Source organism: Leptosomus discolor, chromosome 1 (assembly GCF_034619465.1).
Source record: "Leptosomus discolor isolate bLepDis1 chromosome 1, bLepDis1.hap2, whole genome shotgun sequence".
In the NCBI taxonomy this organism is placed as follows: Eukaryota; Metazoa; Chordata; class Aves; order Leptosomiformes; family Leptosomidae; genus Leptosomus; species Leptosomus discolor.
The window spans coordinates 86539619-86553655 of NC_141391.1; the positions used below are offsets into that span (position 1 = coordinate 86539619).

The 14037-nt window shown below is 43.5% G+C and overlaps 1 protein-coding gene across 1 annotated transcript in view; it reads right to left on the minus strand.

Annotated features, from left to right (window-relative positions):
* Window positions 1–14037, minus strand: part of MAP3K15 (mitogen-activated protein kinase kinase kinase 15) — an 84932-nt gene that overhangs the window by 245 nt on the left and 70650 nt on the right. Inside the window, exons 20-29 of the mRNA XM_086482048.1 lie at window positions 13649–13806; window positions 9748–9931; window positions 7012–7189; window positions 6117–6291; window positions 4221–4406; window positions 3402–3507; window positions 2006–2216; window positions 831–943; window positions 570–667; window positions 360–436 (exon numbers count right to left, since the gene is read on the minus strand). Of these exons, the coding sequence (XP_086338174.1) occupies window positions 360–436; window positions 570–667; window positions 831–943; window positions 2006–2216; window positions 3402–3507; window positions 4221–4406; window positions 6117–6291; window positions 7012–7189; window positions 9748–9931; window positions 13649–13806 (1486 nt within the window). The remainder of the gene's footprint in view (window positions 1–359; window positions 437–569; window positions 668–830; window positions 944–2005; window positions 2217–3401; window positions 3508–4220; window positions 4407–6116; window positions 6292–7011; window positions 7190–9747; window positions 9932–13648; window positions 13807–14037) is intronic.

Consider the following 14037-nt stretch of genomic DNA (forward strand, 5'->3'; position numbering starts at 1 on the left):
CACTACAGGTCTTTAAGGTTACAGTTAAAACAACTTCTTCTATGTCAGCCAGGGGTTAACAGCATGATGATGAGTCGACGGGTAGGAGAAGCAAGTTATGCCTGTTATGATTACATCCTCCTGAAGGGTGCTGAGGTAGCTCCCAACCTCGATACATGCCAAAAAGTGGATGGCTTGAAGCACCCAATGTGGAGTTGTTAGGCTGCCTCAGTTAAGATGCGAAAAACTAACAGAAAATCAGAGAAGAAATTCACAGCCATTGCCACTGAGCTGTCCCTGACCTGTCTGTCTGAATAACTGTACAAACTGCTTTAATCAAGCTCTGAACAATGAACTAAGAACAAGAAGTATTTCCTTACCGGAGTTGAAGATACCGCAAGTCATCTTTAGTGATATCATTTAGGACAGCACTCAGTGTATAATCTTCTTCAGCAAACTAAAAGGGAAATTTTTTTCCTAAATTAATATTCCTTCTTTGAAACCACACTGCTAATTATGGCTACAGTGACCTTCTAAAAAAAGGTGATTTTTTTGTTGTTGTTGTTGCCTTTAATTCTTTTTCTTTTTACCCTCTTAATGGCGTCCAAGTCTGCTCCTTGCTGTTTCAGCCAGTTCATGAGCTCAGGATCTGCATTCTCTCTGAAAGTTGCTGCAGACCGTTGGGAATCTAGCAGAAAACAAACGTGTGGGTTAATGCACCTCAAAACTAGGGCAAAAGTGGTGGTTTCAGACTACTGAAGCTTAAAATAGATGGTCTTTTATCCTCTAAACAAACACTTGATCCAATATATTTGTGTGCAACTGTCAAAGTACGCAGTATCTCCTCCTACCTTCGGGTTTAACTTTTAATCGAAGTAAGCGTAATTCCTGAGTTTTTTGCTCCAGGGCTTGTCGTAAGAGGGTCTGATACTCTTTCTCCTTCTGAATGAGGTTTTCCAAAAGCCTGTTAGCATAGGAGAGGGATCAAACACAACCCTGTCAAGAATAAGTCTAGCTGAAAAAAATAGTTCTCATTTTTAATGACTACGGCAGGACAGCGACCCTTGAGAGGCACTGTCTTAAGTAAGTTGCATATTGTATGGCTTATGGATTTCCTTTTGGTTGTCTGAGATTCAGTGGTGGCACTTCAAGGTTTTCATCTTTGCAGAATTTAGTAATTGGCTTGTAAATTCTGTTCCTATTGTTTTGCAGCTCCCAGGGACAGACTTGCTGCCTTTATACTGTCATTTACTGCTGATGTTTTACCAGGGACTTGCTGATCACAGGTTTGCATCGCATCCACAAAGAAGAATGGGACCTGCAGCTGTTAACCCACAGGCAGCAGCCTGCGAATGTAACCCATGAGAAACGGGACGGGGCCCTGCTTGTGCTAATTAGGGGCAGCCTGTCCCATGGCCTTTCCTTGCAGGAGCAGCTGTGGAGGTCACCACCACTGGGTCAGGTGGCATCCAAGGAGGAAAGGAGGTAGGAAGGAAACCAGCAGAGCTGCACAAGCCTAATTACTTAACAGTAGAAATCCAAAATGATATTCTGCAATTAAAATATTAATTGCACAGAAATAAAAGTTGTGCTGAAGGCTGTTGATTTTTCATACCAGTGCTGCCAGCACATTCTGAATCCATTTGTGTTCCTGAAGGTCTGCTTTATCACAAGGCAATCGTAGTGGGTGAGCAGTATTTATAGAATCATAGAATAGTTTAGGCTGGAATGGACCTTTAAAGGCCATCTAGTCCAACCCCCCTGCAGTGAGCAGGGACACCTTTAGCTGGATCATGTTGCTCAGAGCCCCGTCCAACCTGACCCTGAATGTTTCCAGGGATGGGGCTTCTACCATCTCTCTGGGCAGCCTGTGCCAGTGTTTCAACACCCTCACTGTATATCCAGTCTGAATCTACCCTCAAATACCCTTAATGTTACATACATCGACGTCACTGTAGAAAGCAACATCTGAGAGCTTTTCAAAGAGTGCCTGAAAAGAAATCTGCAGTCCTTACAGAAGGGTTACCTTAAGGTCTCTTGTTTAAGCCTGCCCAACTCCAGGCTAAGCTGCTGCTGAGCCTCACGTGACACCACAGAACTAAGGGTGCTGACTCCCGATGTGATGGTGGGATCCTCAGCCCCATTTTGTTCACTGGGCTGGAAACTGTCCTCCACTTCATCCCCGTCCTTGTCCCCACCTTCAGCTTCTGATGCTGGCTCAAAGTGAGCTCGAAGCTCTGGTAAAAGGAAACAGTGTAAGAGTAAGAATTTTTTTTCAGACAAGTCTGTCTTCAGAGGTATTGCAGTTTGTTCTTTATTACTGCGGGGGCGGTGTGTGCTTCAGTGAGGAAGCGGACTGTTTGCACGATGGGCTTTATTGCAATACTGCCCAGGGGACCACAGATTCTCTCAAGTGAGTGGCACTGTAACAGCTCGGCTGTAGCATACCAGTAGAGGTAGGCAGCTGTAGGTTTACAGCTGTAGTGAGGACAAATGCATTTGTGATGAAATAAATAAGAAGATAGTTAATAAATGTATTAATGAGAAACCCTTGAAAGCTTGCTAAAAAAAAAAAAAAAAAGTTGTTTTCCCCTAATGCCCTTGACACAAGAGTTTACAAACCCTTCCTCTTTTACAGGTAGCATTTCTAAGCCCAGTTCTCTCAGAACTTGCTGCAGGTGACCACCCTTCCCACCAAAGAACAGCTGGCATTTTTCTCCTACAAACAAAGTTCTAAAAAACGTGCCCAATTTAGCTTGAAAGCCAAAGCAACCTTGGACTGAAAGGACTCACCATCACTAAGTGCTCTCAGAACATTTTCACACTGGAAGGGCGCTCAGCACATTAAAGTTACAAAAATTTCCAACTTGGACTTATTCCTAGACAGTTCTTGGCCGTTTATCCTCCTCCTTCTAGGTGGTGGTGATTTCTCCTACTATCCTTTCGTAGGCCAAAATCATATTCCTCCTCCTATTAGTGCACTCCCTTCTCTGCATCTGTTCCACAGCTCAGTAATCACCTTTCAGAACACATAACCAGAGCTGTGCAGTGTTACCCACTGTGGATGTCATTAAAATGTTGTACAGAGAAATTTTCTTTCTTATTAGAAAAGCTCCAGCTTGGACTGAATTTAATTTGCACTTTTTCTGACCTGGTTGGACCACACTGGTGGTGCAGACCCACTGGTTATCTCCTCATTATGTGCTTTTGTACTGCAAGTACAGGATTAATCCTCCAGATCAACACTTCCTTCTGTACAACATTCTGACCCTGTGCCTTTGATGTAGTGGCACATGGGATGCAGTTAATGGCATGCTGACGGATTAAACATCTAAACTGTTCCATTTGCTGTAACTCTTTCATATACAAACAGCTTTTTTTTTTTTTTTTTTTAAATACTATTTTCAGTTGCTTTGATTTACCTGGAATAAGAATAGTGACTGCTGCTTGGACTGCACGGCGTATTATGTTATCCATTGCAAACATCCAGTGGGGCCTTATTAAATGATTTCTTAATACTTTGTTCACCTATAAATAAATAAGCACGTAAAAGTAGCAGCAAACAACATTTGCTTACACCTTAGGAAAGAGAATCTTGGTTTTCAATAGTGAGGTGAAGTTTTATAAAATAACAACTGCATGAGTCATTAAAACACTCCCACCTTTGAAAGTCTACACAACAGATCTGACAGTTTTAGGCTAGAGCTTTCAAACCGTACCCAGACTGTGACATTCAAGTCCCTCTACACTACATAGAGAGGCAGAACAGGAAATAAACGTAGGATCCAGAACAAACCTCAGAGCTTGCAGCCAGCCCATGGGCAGCCCTTCAAACACCACCTCCCTTGGCTTCAAGGCCTACCTGGGAGTGTCCACCTGAAGCTCACTGAGGCTCAACACATCAGGGCTCTTCGTCCAGCCCCGAAGCCCCTCTGAAGAGCTCGTCTAATGCCCGTAGCTACACCCCAGGCTTCCTCCTACAGCAAGGGAACGGTCAGATCACCCGGGAAAACCTGACCTTCAAACACCTTTAGTCTTCCATACGACCAGGCACCAGGGCTTAGTCTACTCCATACTGCCCACGTCCTCCCACCTTCCCCAGCAAGCACAGGAGCTTCTGAGGAACAGGGGCAGAAAACAGCTGTTTGGCATGAGCAGGGTAAGAAGGAAGAGGAGTGGGGAGGAGCGGAGAAGCTGTGCAGGAAGAATTCCTCTCCCCCTGCGCTAGGCAAGGGACTCACCGCATCCTGAAATCCAAACAGCACTAGATGAATCTGATTGATGGAAGTGCTGTCAAAGTCCAAATCCATTTTCAACTTGGATATGGTAGAAGCCATCACTCTCTGTTCTGGAGAGCGTATGAAGTCCCTTAAAATCCCAATAATCTGCTTGATGTGGGCCACTGAAAGTTGTAGTTCTTCAGAGCTCTGGAGAAAAGATAATGGATGTATATCAAGCAAATCCCAGAGACACTAAACATCTAATTAGCAGCATTATTATTTTTAGGGTTACAATTTACGGCTTTGCCCATGTATATTTCACACTGATGCACAGAACTTTTGTTTTGCAGTGTCTTTATTTTCTACCTTTTTCTAACTAAATTTTTTTTTTAATAGTAATTCCTATTTTCCAGAAAAATAAATTCAGTCTATGGCTACTGTGCTGTCACAAAGGGGAGGGGGTCCAGATAACATCTACACATTTCTGCAATGTACTGCAGAGGGCAGCTCTTCTCCGTAAAAACAGCAGAGTCCATAAGAGGCCCACATTTTTTAGACGCTATCCTTTCAATAAGCTGCATCTGGACTTCTATCTAATTTTTCAGACATTTGATTTCCTTAGGCAAAAAAATATGTTAATATATGCATTTATCTTAAGTCAGAAAAAGGTCTAAGATTACACAGTGATAGGACTCATTCTATGATTTGCAGTCCATAACCCCCACAGTTAAAACCATCCAAGTGCCTGTAAGAACAACAACCTGTGTAATTAAAAGGTAAAGGGAGAAGTATTACAGAAATTATGGAAAAGAGATAATGACAGCAGTGCTGCAAAACAGCTGGAGACTGAGGTAGGACTTGCTGTTACTAAATAATCCTTCTTTATCCTGGAAAATATTTAGAGCCCTGGTTATTTCTAAGATCTCACCTATGAATTTTTGTCCTCTGTCGGGCTATAAGCTATTTTGCAGCTTAAGCTCAGAGCAGAGATTTGCCCCAGTTGCTTCGCCAGCCTCAGATTGTGGTCCTTCCTCTTGGGCCTGTGAAGCTCTACAGGACCCCCCGAGTCTGGGACGAGCCGGTCTGCACCGTGAGGCAGTTTGCAGGGGAAGCGAGTCACAGGGAGAAGCGAAGCCCTGCGCTGCGTGGAGCTGGCTGCCCACGCCGGGGCTGCCCCAGGAGCAGCGGGGCCCTGGGCAGCGGTGCTGCAAGTGCCCTGCTGCAAGTCCAGCGGCTGGCTGGGGACACCACGAGAGTCAGCAGGCGCCCCTTTACCTACACGCAGCCCCAGAAACCACAGCTTTGGTAACAACAGGCAGTGTCGGCGGCACACGAAGAAGAAAAGGCTAAGCAATCAACTCTGTTACTGGCGTGTGGCATTCCTTGGTTGGGTCACCTGAATATAGGATTTTTCTCGCTCCTCTTTTGTCATTAAATCTTCCCACTCAACCCTCCCCCTCTACAGAAATCTACCTTGGCTTTTTTAAGATTCATGTACTGTGTTCTTGGCACCTAGTTTACATACGTTTTGAATTAAAAATCATTAATCAGTTCTCTATCCTTAAAGCAAATCATACCTATTACTACCTGGTGTTCCATTTCCATGTCTTTAAAACCCAAACCAAAACACATAAAAAAAAACCCCAACCCACCAACCTCAGCCCCTCCACCCTACACCAAATGCACCAAACCTCCCACTCCAAAAATCCCAAGAGCCCAGCAGCAGGCAAAAGGTGATGTTTGCTATCCATTCAGACAACAGCAAACGTCTCACACAGTTACAGGTCTCAGAGACTAAAGATATTCAGAAGGAACTATCGAAGCACTTCCATTTATTAGTTTTTGGAAAATGAGTAATACTACCTGGCTTGTCATTTTCCTTTAGACATGGGAAAAGGAGAGCTGAAGTGAAATTACCTGTGCAATACAGTCCTGCAAATTCGAAGCAACTTCATTCTGTTCTTCCTTAAGGATTTTATATAGGATCGCTCGGCGTTCGCTGTCCTTCCGCAGCAGAAACAGACCGGAATCCTTATCCTCAACAGAAGGAGAGGAGCTCCTGTCCTCTGAGGCCAAGCCCTCATCAGGCACACTGCATCAGCAACAGGGCCACATGTGCAAGAGAGACCTCAGTGTTAGCAACACAGCAGTACTGTCAGAAGCAAGTAGGGATACTTAAGAGGTTAAAATGCGAGTTAAACTGCAGCAGCGGATGGGTCAGACTGTTCCACACTAATTCTGAGACAGAAGATGGCTCAGATCCGCAGCTGGTGTAAACCTCCCTGAAGCCAAAAGCACAAGGCTGATTTCATCAGCTAAGAAGCTGATCTGAATGAACCCAGCATTCAGTTTTGGGGAGGAAAGCTGAAGACACTGGTCTGAGATAACTATTCCTTTTTTCTGGCCCCATACTGTAACATACTCATTCGGAAGTACTGCTTTGTGCCCTCTGATCAGCAGAACCATCTTTCTGCTGCCCCTTTCCCACATTTTTTTCATGAGTACGTGGAAGGGTCAGCTCTTCTGCTAACTCCTGAATCCATACCCACTCAGTCAATGAGATGACTGACATTTATTCACTGGGGAGGGAAAAGTATATAAAATACGTAGAAACGTTAAGGAAAAAGAATCATTGTTCATTAATTAAATATAGACAATATGTAAATTAACTGGTAACTGGCATATGCAACTCGCTGTTTAACACACCTGCTTATCTAGTCATGATGTGAAAAAACTGCCCTCAGATAAAATATAATGTGAATGAAATCGACATAATCCCTCGTTAGGGTCAAGTGAAAAGCAAATGCTTTACCTTAGTAAATGGGAAACGGGATGCTTTGTCTGAGTCTCTGCAATGGATCTCTTTGGCCTTTCGAAAAACATGTCATGCTGTGCATCAGAGTCTGGCGAAACAGAGCCATGCTCACTGCTGCTACTGCCAGCCTGTTCTCCGTGGATTGGCAGTGGGAGGGATGTATTACGATTGTAATCTAGGAACAGACATCGTAAAACACGTAACAGGACTAGGCAGGAAAGGGAAATGTGCTTAAACAGCTGTGACAATCTTCAGTGATACCAAGACCTCATTTTGCAAAATGGCTGAGGGAGAGGTAACCTTGTTGGCAGAAAGCAGCAGCACAACTGAAAATCATTATATACATGAGCAATAAAAGGTGCGAACGAGCTAACTGGTGAAGCCAAAGAGCAAAGCAGCTAGACACTCATGAAATGCCATTTTGTTACTCTCACACATACATATACACACACATATACACAAACACACACACTGCCCGTCGGTGCTGGTCTCACAAAGTGGTACAACTGGATATACAGCTGTTTAAAGAGCCTTAAATTTTAAAATCAAACCAATAGGTTACCATCAGCTGCCCCACCAGCCGTATCTCTAAGCAAGAGCACTCTGCTACCCGCCCTCCTCACCTCTGCCTGCCTGTGTTAATGGATATATATTTGCTCCCCCTGTGACACCAAGGGCATCTGCCTCGTTCACATGTCCCCTTGCCCTCAGTAAAGACACTCTCAGCACCAGCCTGAAGGAAGTCTCTTGTCCGTTTCCAATTCATCTTGAAAGTAAGAAGAAACTAAAACCCAACACACATTGAGAGCTTGCTATAATCCTGATTGCCAGTTTGCAGCTGTGTGATACAAAAACTAAGGAAGAAGCTCTGTCAACTCAAGAGTACACATATCCATGAAGCTAAAATACCACAAAACTTTTTGATGCTTGGCACTACAAATTATGAGGAAGTCGGGGAGGAAGAGAGCTCGAAGTTAAAAGCTGTTCACAGAGCTCTGACATACTCCATGGTACACAACTGATGTTCAAATGGCTGAGGTTATAGTCACAGAAATGAAACAACATGTCACCTTGTGAGAAGTGGTTCAAGGTGCCTCAGCAGTGCGGAAAATTAAAAGTTGCTGTCCCAGGAGTAAGGGCTGAGATTTGCTCTGGGCTGCTTTTATTATTGGATGGATAAAAGGGCTAGAGACAGGATGGAAAGATGGGGACAAAGCTGAGGAAATTGGCAGTGAGGGAAATAATAGAGGGAGGAGACAGAGAACTGCTGCAGCTGAGATTGTGGCAACTGCTGGGCCAAGGACCCCCCTTATGCCCCCAAACTCCCGTTGGAGATGGCTGCAGCAGCCAGCACAGCTTTTCCCAGCTCCAGCACAGCGAAGCACACCCTCGCTTGCAGCCATGTTGCCTTTCCCTCCCCCACATCCAATAAACAGCTGTCACAGCATTCGCCTATTCTGCTCATGTCCATGGCCAGCGCTCAGCTTGCTTCTTGCTGTGGCTCAGTGCTTCAACCCTGCAGCACCAGATCCTCAGGCCATCTGAAGGTGCTCCATAACCTCATCAGCAAGCAGAAGAGAAGAAAGGAGGAAGGCCGGAGGAGGGAGGGGGTGCAGAAGATAGCTGCTGCTCCCCTGGTATTTGACAAAGAGCCTGTTGCCCCCAGGGCAGCTAACAAGGCAAGCTACACCCTTTCTAATGCCACGCAATTTTTCTAGGAAAATGTCCTCAGGCAAGGGCTGAAAAGGCCACAAGAGAACATTATTGCAGTGGGGCAGAAGGCTACAGCCTGCCAAGAGCTCCTGGCTGCCACCGCCCTGGCTGAGCAGGGTGAGCTCTCCTGTTACACCAGTGTTAACTCCAGGGATTGCAGTTCTCAGTGCCCCTCAGGACAAGAGATGATACCCATTTCCTTGCTGAAAGCAGTTCAGCTAGATGTCATAAATTCTTTGCTAGTTTTTCCCCTTAGAATTCCATTCTTTCAAATGTTCCTTGCTGAGGGGAAAAAAGCTCAAAAAAGAAAGCAATTCAATTTGCATTGGGAGTGCGTGCATGTGTGTGTGTAGACAGGGGAAAGAAGCAGCAAGACCAACGACTTTGCCCATTTTTAAATGGATGGTTCATTCAAACACTAATGATTTATTTGACAGCTCTATACTAAGGTTTATTATCTTATCACTGAGAAAGTGGCTGATATATTGGGGATGACATGACACGCCAGGAAGACAAAACAGCCCGCTAAACTGCTGCTTCAGCATCTATGTGCCAAATTTCCAAGTTACATATCAAGTTTGGAAATGCTGACCCATGTAGACCTGAACACCTAATAGACCCACATTTTCAGGTGCTAAGCACCTACTCTATAAAACTCACATCTCTGAAGTGTATATAATTGTGAATCTAAAAGGTAGAATTGCTTTAGAAAGTCTTCACCAAATGTTATTTCTCTAATTTTAATGTACTATAAATGAGGCATTTATTTCTGGGGAGAGGAAAAATGGGGTTGGGAGGTTTCAGCAAGCAAAACGCAAAATAAACAAGGCACTGTATTTTGTGGGAATTGTTAAATTTAAATATGTCTAATTACAAATCACAGGCGCTTTCAACAGTTGAGTTCCTGCTGCTTTCCTGGCACAAGAAATGTCCTTTGTAAAAGAGAGTGCTTAATGATTCCAATCTTTTATATAACACTTAATGAAGATGTTGACTTGGATTTGGCTGATAATGCCTTACCTGAAGGCTTGAATGCAATTCTGCTTTTCTTGCCCTTGTTTACTTGTTTCAGGAAGGAATCTCGGAGCAAATCAGATGCTGTAACACGTTTACTAGGATCAGGTTCGAAACAGAGCAAAATAAAGGCCCTTGTTTCAGCAGACAGTGATTCTGGAATTTCAGGATGAATCTTAAACATCCCAACCTGCAAGTAAAACACAAATACGAATTATTTTTACTAAACAAAAAGACCATGGGCCAAAGCTTTCTTATAGTATGATCATGCATACTCTTGCTGACTTTCATGGAAAAGCAGTGAAGTGACAACAAGGTTCTAATCCTGTTCTACTTCATTGCAAACATGGTGTGAATATCCATGTAGTATTGTCAAATGTCAAGGTATGGATGTATTGAACCACCTACCTTCAGGCGATCTCGAGATCTGGACATCACCCACAACAAGTGCTTCAAATGCTGCTTCTCCTACCAGCCGCAAATTCCTCCAGCTATTCCATATGCTTCCCATCACCCCTGCCCAGTACTGTGTGTCTCAGTTGCTGACTTCTCCAGCACGTTCATGCCCAGGAACAGGAAAATCTTTCTCCTCTAGCACTGACTGCCTGGGGCCTGCACCTGTTCTGCTCCTGTTGCTGCCAAATTTCCTTGTACAAATGTTCACAATGACCTACACAGACCTTGTCACCACCCCCAGCACTAGGGCCAGATGTCTTCCCTAGCCTTTCCATACCGTTTAACTGAAAAAATCACACAATGTGCGAAGGTTTAACAAAAGCTCCCCCACTCCTCCTTTAAGTAATGAAAAACATGCATCTACAGGTTTCTCCCAGTGATGTTTCCAGCTCCTTCACTGCCTTCTTACTCTCTAATGCCAATCTGGCATCAACGTTTTGAAGCAAGAGTTATGTAACACGTATGCACTGTATGGCATGTACCTGGCAAGATCATGGCTTGTAGTCTCAGCATCTTTACATAAAACAGGCTCTGGAGAACAGTGGCCATAAGGGAAACAGTAGCCCAGCAGTTAAACAAGTGCCAGCTGATTTTAAATAATCTAATTACACAGCTGCATTAACACACTGTGGCACCATTAGGCACTCACAATCATGGTTCGGCTTCAATGCAAGCTGAAGCAAAAAAAGGCTGAGCAGTCGTGCTTTTGTTCAAATGACAGTGCAGAATATACAATGCTAATAAGGCATTAAGGCCTTCCAAACCATGACTCTAAGCACATTCAAAACTCAGTATTTCCTGCATGTAACATTATAAATATACACAACTTGCTAACCTCTAATTGATGTATTTAATAAAGAAATTGAATAAATAAATAAATTGATGTTACATCCTGTTGGCAGAAAACAACATCTACACATTTACCTTGTCTGATGGAGCATATTTATCTGATTTATACGCGGATTTTGGACAGTGCTTTATAAGTGGGGTATATAGTTTCACCACTTCAAAACGTCAGTCTGGCGAGGTTTTTGCTTTGGAGCAGAGAGAGAAGACAGCCACCTGCTTGCTGTGCTGGGACAACTGCTCTTGACATGCCTGTCTCCATGGTCAGCCCACTCCTCCTTGCGCACTCTGGGGACAGGCTCACACAGCCAGCTTCAGCTGGGGCAGTGTCACAAGCTGACAGCACACTGGTGCCAGGTTATACTCTCACACACTAAACAAAACCCAGGGCAGTCCAAACCAGGACCAGGAAATTCAAATGCGTGCCTCTGACCTTATCTTAATCTCTGCAGCTCAAGGGGAATAAGTTTTGTCACAGCAAGCATCCGGAAGCTCTGTGGCAGTATTAGTTTACTTTATCTCCATTGAATGTCATTTGTTTGCACTCCTTTCACACAGAACCAGACACACACATACTATGCTCACAGACGAAATACCACACAATGTATGCTGAGCCAGGAATTATTTCCAGGTCTCGTTTCACTCTAGCCCCTTTTCTCTGCTTTGTCCAACTCTTTGGTTATTTGCAATTTCTATAGTGACTGCACAGCCAGACTTAGACCTTCCCCCTCCTCACCTGCCCTATGCACGACAGAGAGTGCACGTCTGGAGGTAGGGACCTCACAAGTTTGATATCCTAAGTTTTCCAGGCTTCTGTTCTTTTTACATGCCTGCCCAGTTGGCCCGCTTCATTCCTGGCTTCAAACCTAGCTTCCAGCTTGCTGACTTTTGTTACACAGTGAAAAGAAACCACAGTTTGCCATTTATGGTGCCCAGCAAGAGGGAGTACACCAAGCAGGTCCCAGCAGAGCCAAGAAACAGAAAACAAAACCAAATGCCTGACAGTAGCACATTAACACAGTCTGTAATAACAATGCTAAAAACTCTGCCACATCCTTGAAAAAAGAAGGGCAAGAAAGGTATTTTAAAAAAATGCCAGTTCTGAGACCTCAGAACACAGCTCTGTGGCCTGGAAGTGTTTACGGGTAAGATGTAGGGACATGCACAGTCCTGCCAGAGCTCACCTCATGAGCTTGTGCAGAACTCGTCACAGAACTGAACCAGCGCTTCCTGACAGTTCAATAAACTGTGCTGAAAAATAAGACATGTAACTCACTGAACAGTTCAAGTACGTGCCACACACATAAGATGAAAAGTCATCTGCCAACAGAACCATATCTGACATTTACAGCGATGTGGAAAAAAAGTCTCTTTCCATGGCTCCCTCAGGAAAGCTTTAGTGAACCAAACCATGTTCACACAGGCAGCTTCTTTTGAGCTAGCGTCACAGTTGACAGCACCAAGGTGACACATTATACTGTTGAAATAACTACATCAAAACCCATAACCATCCCTTTTCTTTGCCTCTTAGCTGAGGCGCATGGGACAACTGACTAGTATGACACACGGCATTGTGTGCCATGCTGAATTGCAGCCCAGCTTACTACACTTACTGATAAAGATCTGATTTTGCTACCATGGTTCCATCAATAATTATACTAATGCTCACACAGTGACTTTCAACAACACACAGAGAAGAATTAATTATTGATAATGTAAAGCAGTTTGCTGGGTTATGGCTGTGATATTTCCCTGTTATAAGAATGAGGTCTCTGAAGTATAAATGAAAACTTAAGTACTTTACTAAAGGTCTACTGCAAGCCAGTGGAGGAACCAAAAAAATTTCAGTGTGCATATTTGTCACATTATGGCATCATAGCTTTTACACTACTGTTAGTTTTACAATTAGAACAAGGAACTTTTTTCAAATACATTTATCAAAACTGTCTGAAGCATTCTCTTTGCCAGTGCTAATTTGTGCATTTGAAAACAGGTACACTAAGAGAAACAAAGTACTAGAGGCAACAGTTTATCGAGGTGATAGCTTTGATGCACAAATACATAATGTAAAATATGATGTAAAGTACATAATGTTTTATTCCTTCAGTACATACCAGAAAGTTAGCTCCCTGCCCCCTTGCACTGTAGCTTCCCACCATATTGCAGAGACTGGGCCTTTGAAAGACAAGGCAAACAGATCCTCTGGGAGAGAGGCTTATAAAAAAAAGACTTAAAGGAGCAGAAATAACTTGGTTGCCATCACTGGAGAGAGTGGTTGCCAAGAAGGAAATCATGAGCCAAAAGCAGGAGATGATAGAAGTAAGAGGGTAGAGAGTATTCGTTTTCATAAGTCTACACTCAGTTTTTCAGGTTGCGGCTCTGAGTCATGACCTATTTCCAGCACAAAAACAAATGATCACCCGCTACAGCAACACAGCTTAGAGTAGAGAAGGATCATAGAGTGAGAATTAAGAACACAGGTCAGGCTGTGGCTTTGTGCAAAACAACTCATATAACAAAAGGTTACTACCAATTAAATTAATATTAAACAATTAAGTTAGTATTTGAAAATTCATAAAATCCATAGCAAAAAAGCTGTACTTACTTTAAACATTGCTGCTTGAGGCTCTCCTAGTTCATGAAATGGAGGTTTGCCTGTTGCCATTTCAATAATGGTACAACCCAGTGACCAGATATCAGCTGGTGCACCGTATCCTCGTGGTCCTTTATCGATGATTTCTGGAGCCATGTACTGCAAGGTTCCTAGTTAGGACAAAAAGAATAGTCAAGTGTTATAGTCTTCATTCTTATTAAAGAGAATTAACACACCACTAAGCAACCCAAAAATTGTCGAATGCAACCTGTACAGCCAAAATATCTGATTTTCCATATTGGCACTGAAAACTAGACAGAAACTTATGTTTTAACATCCTTTCTATAAACTATCTTCCCCCTCTTTCTAATACAAGGTTTCAAACTGCTGCAAGTATATTC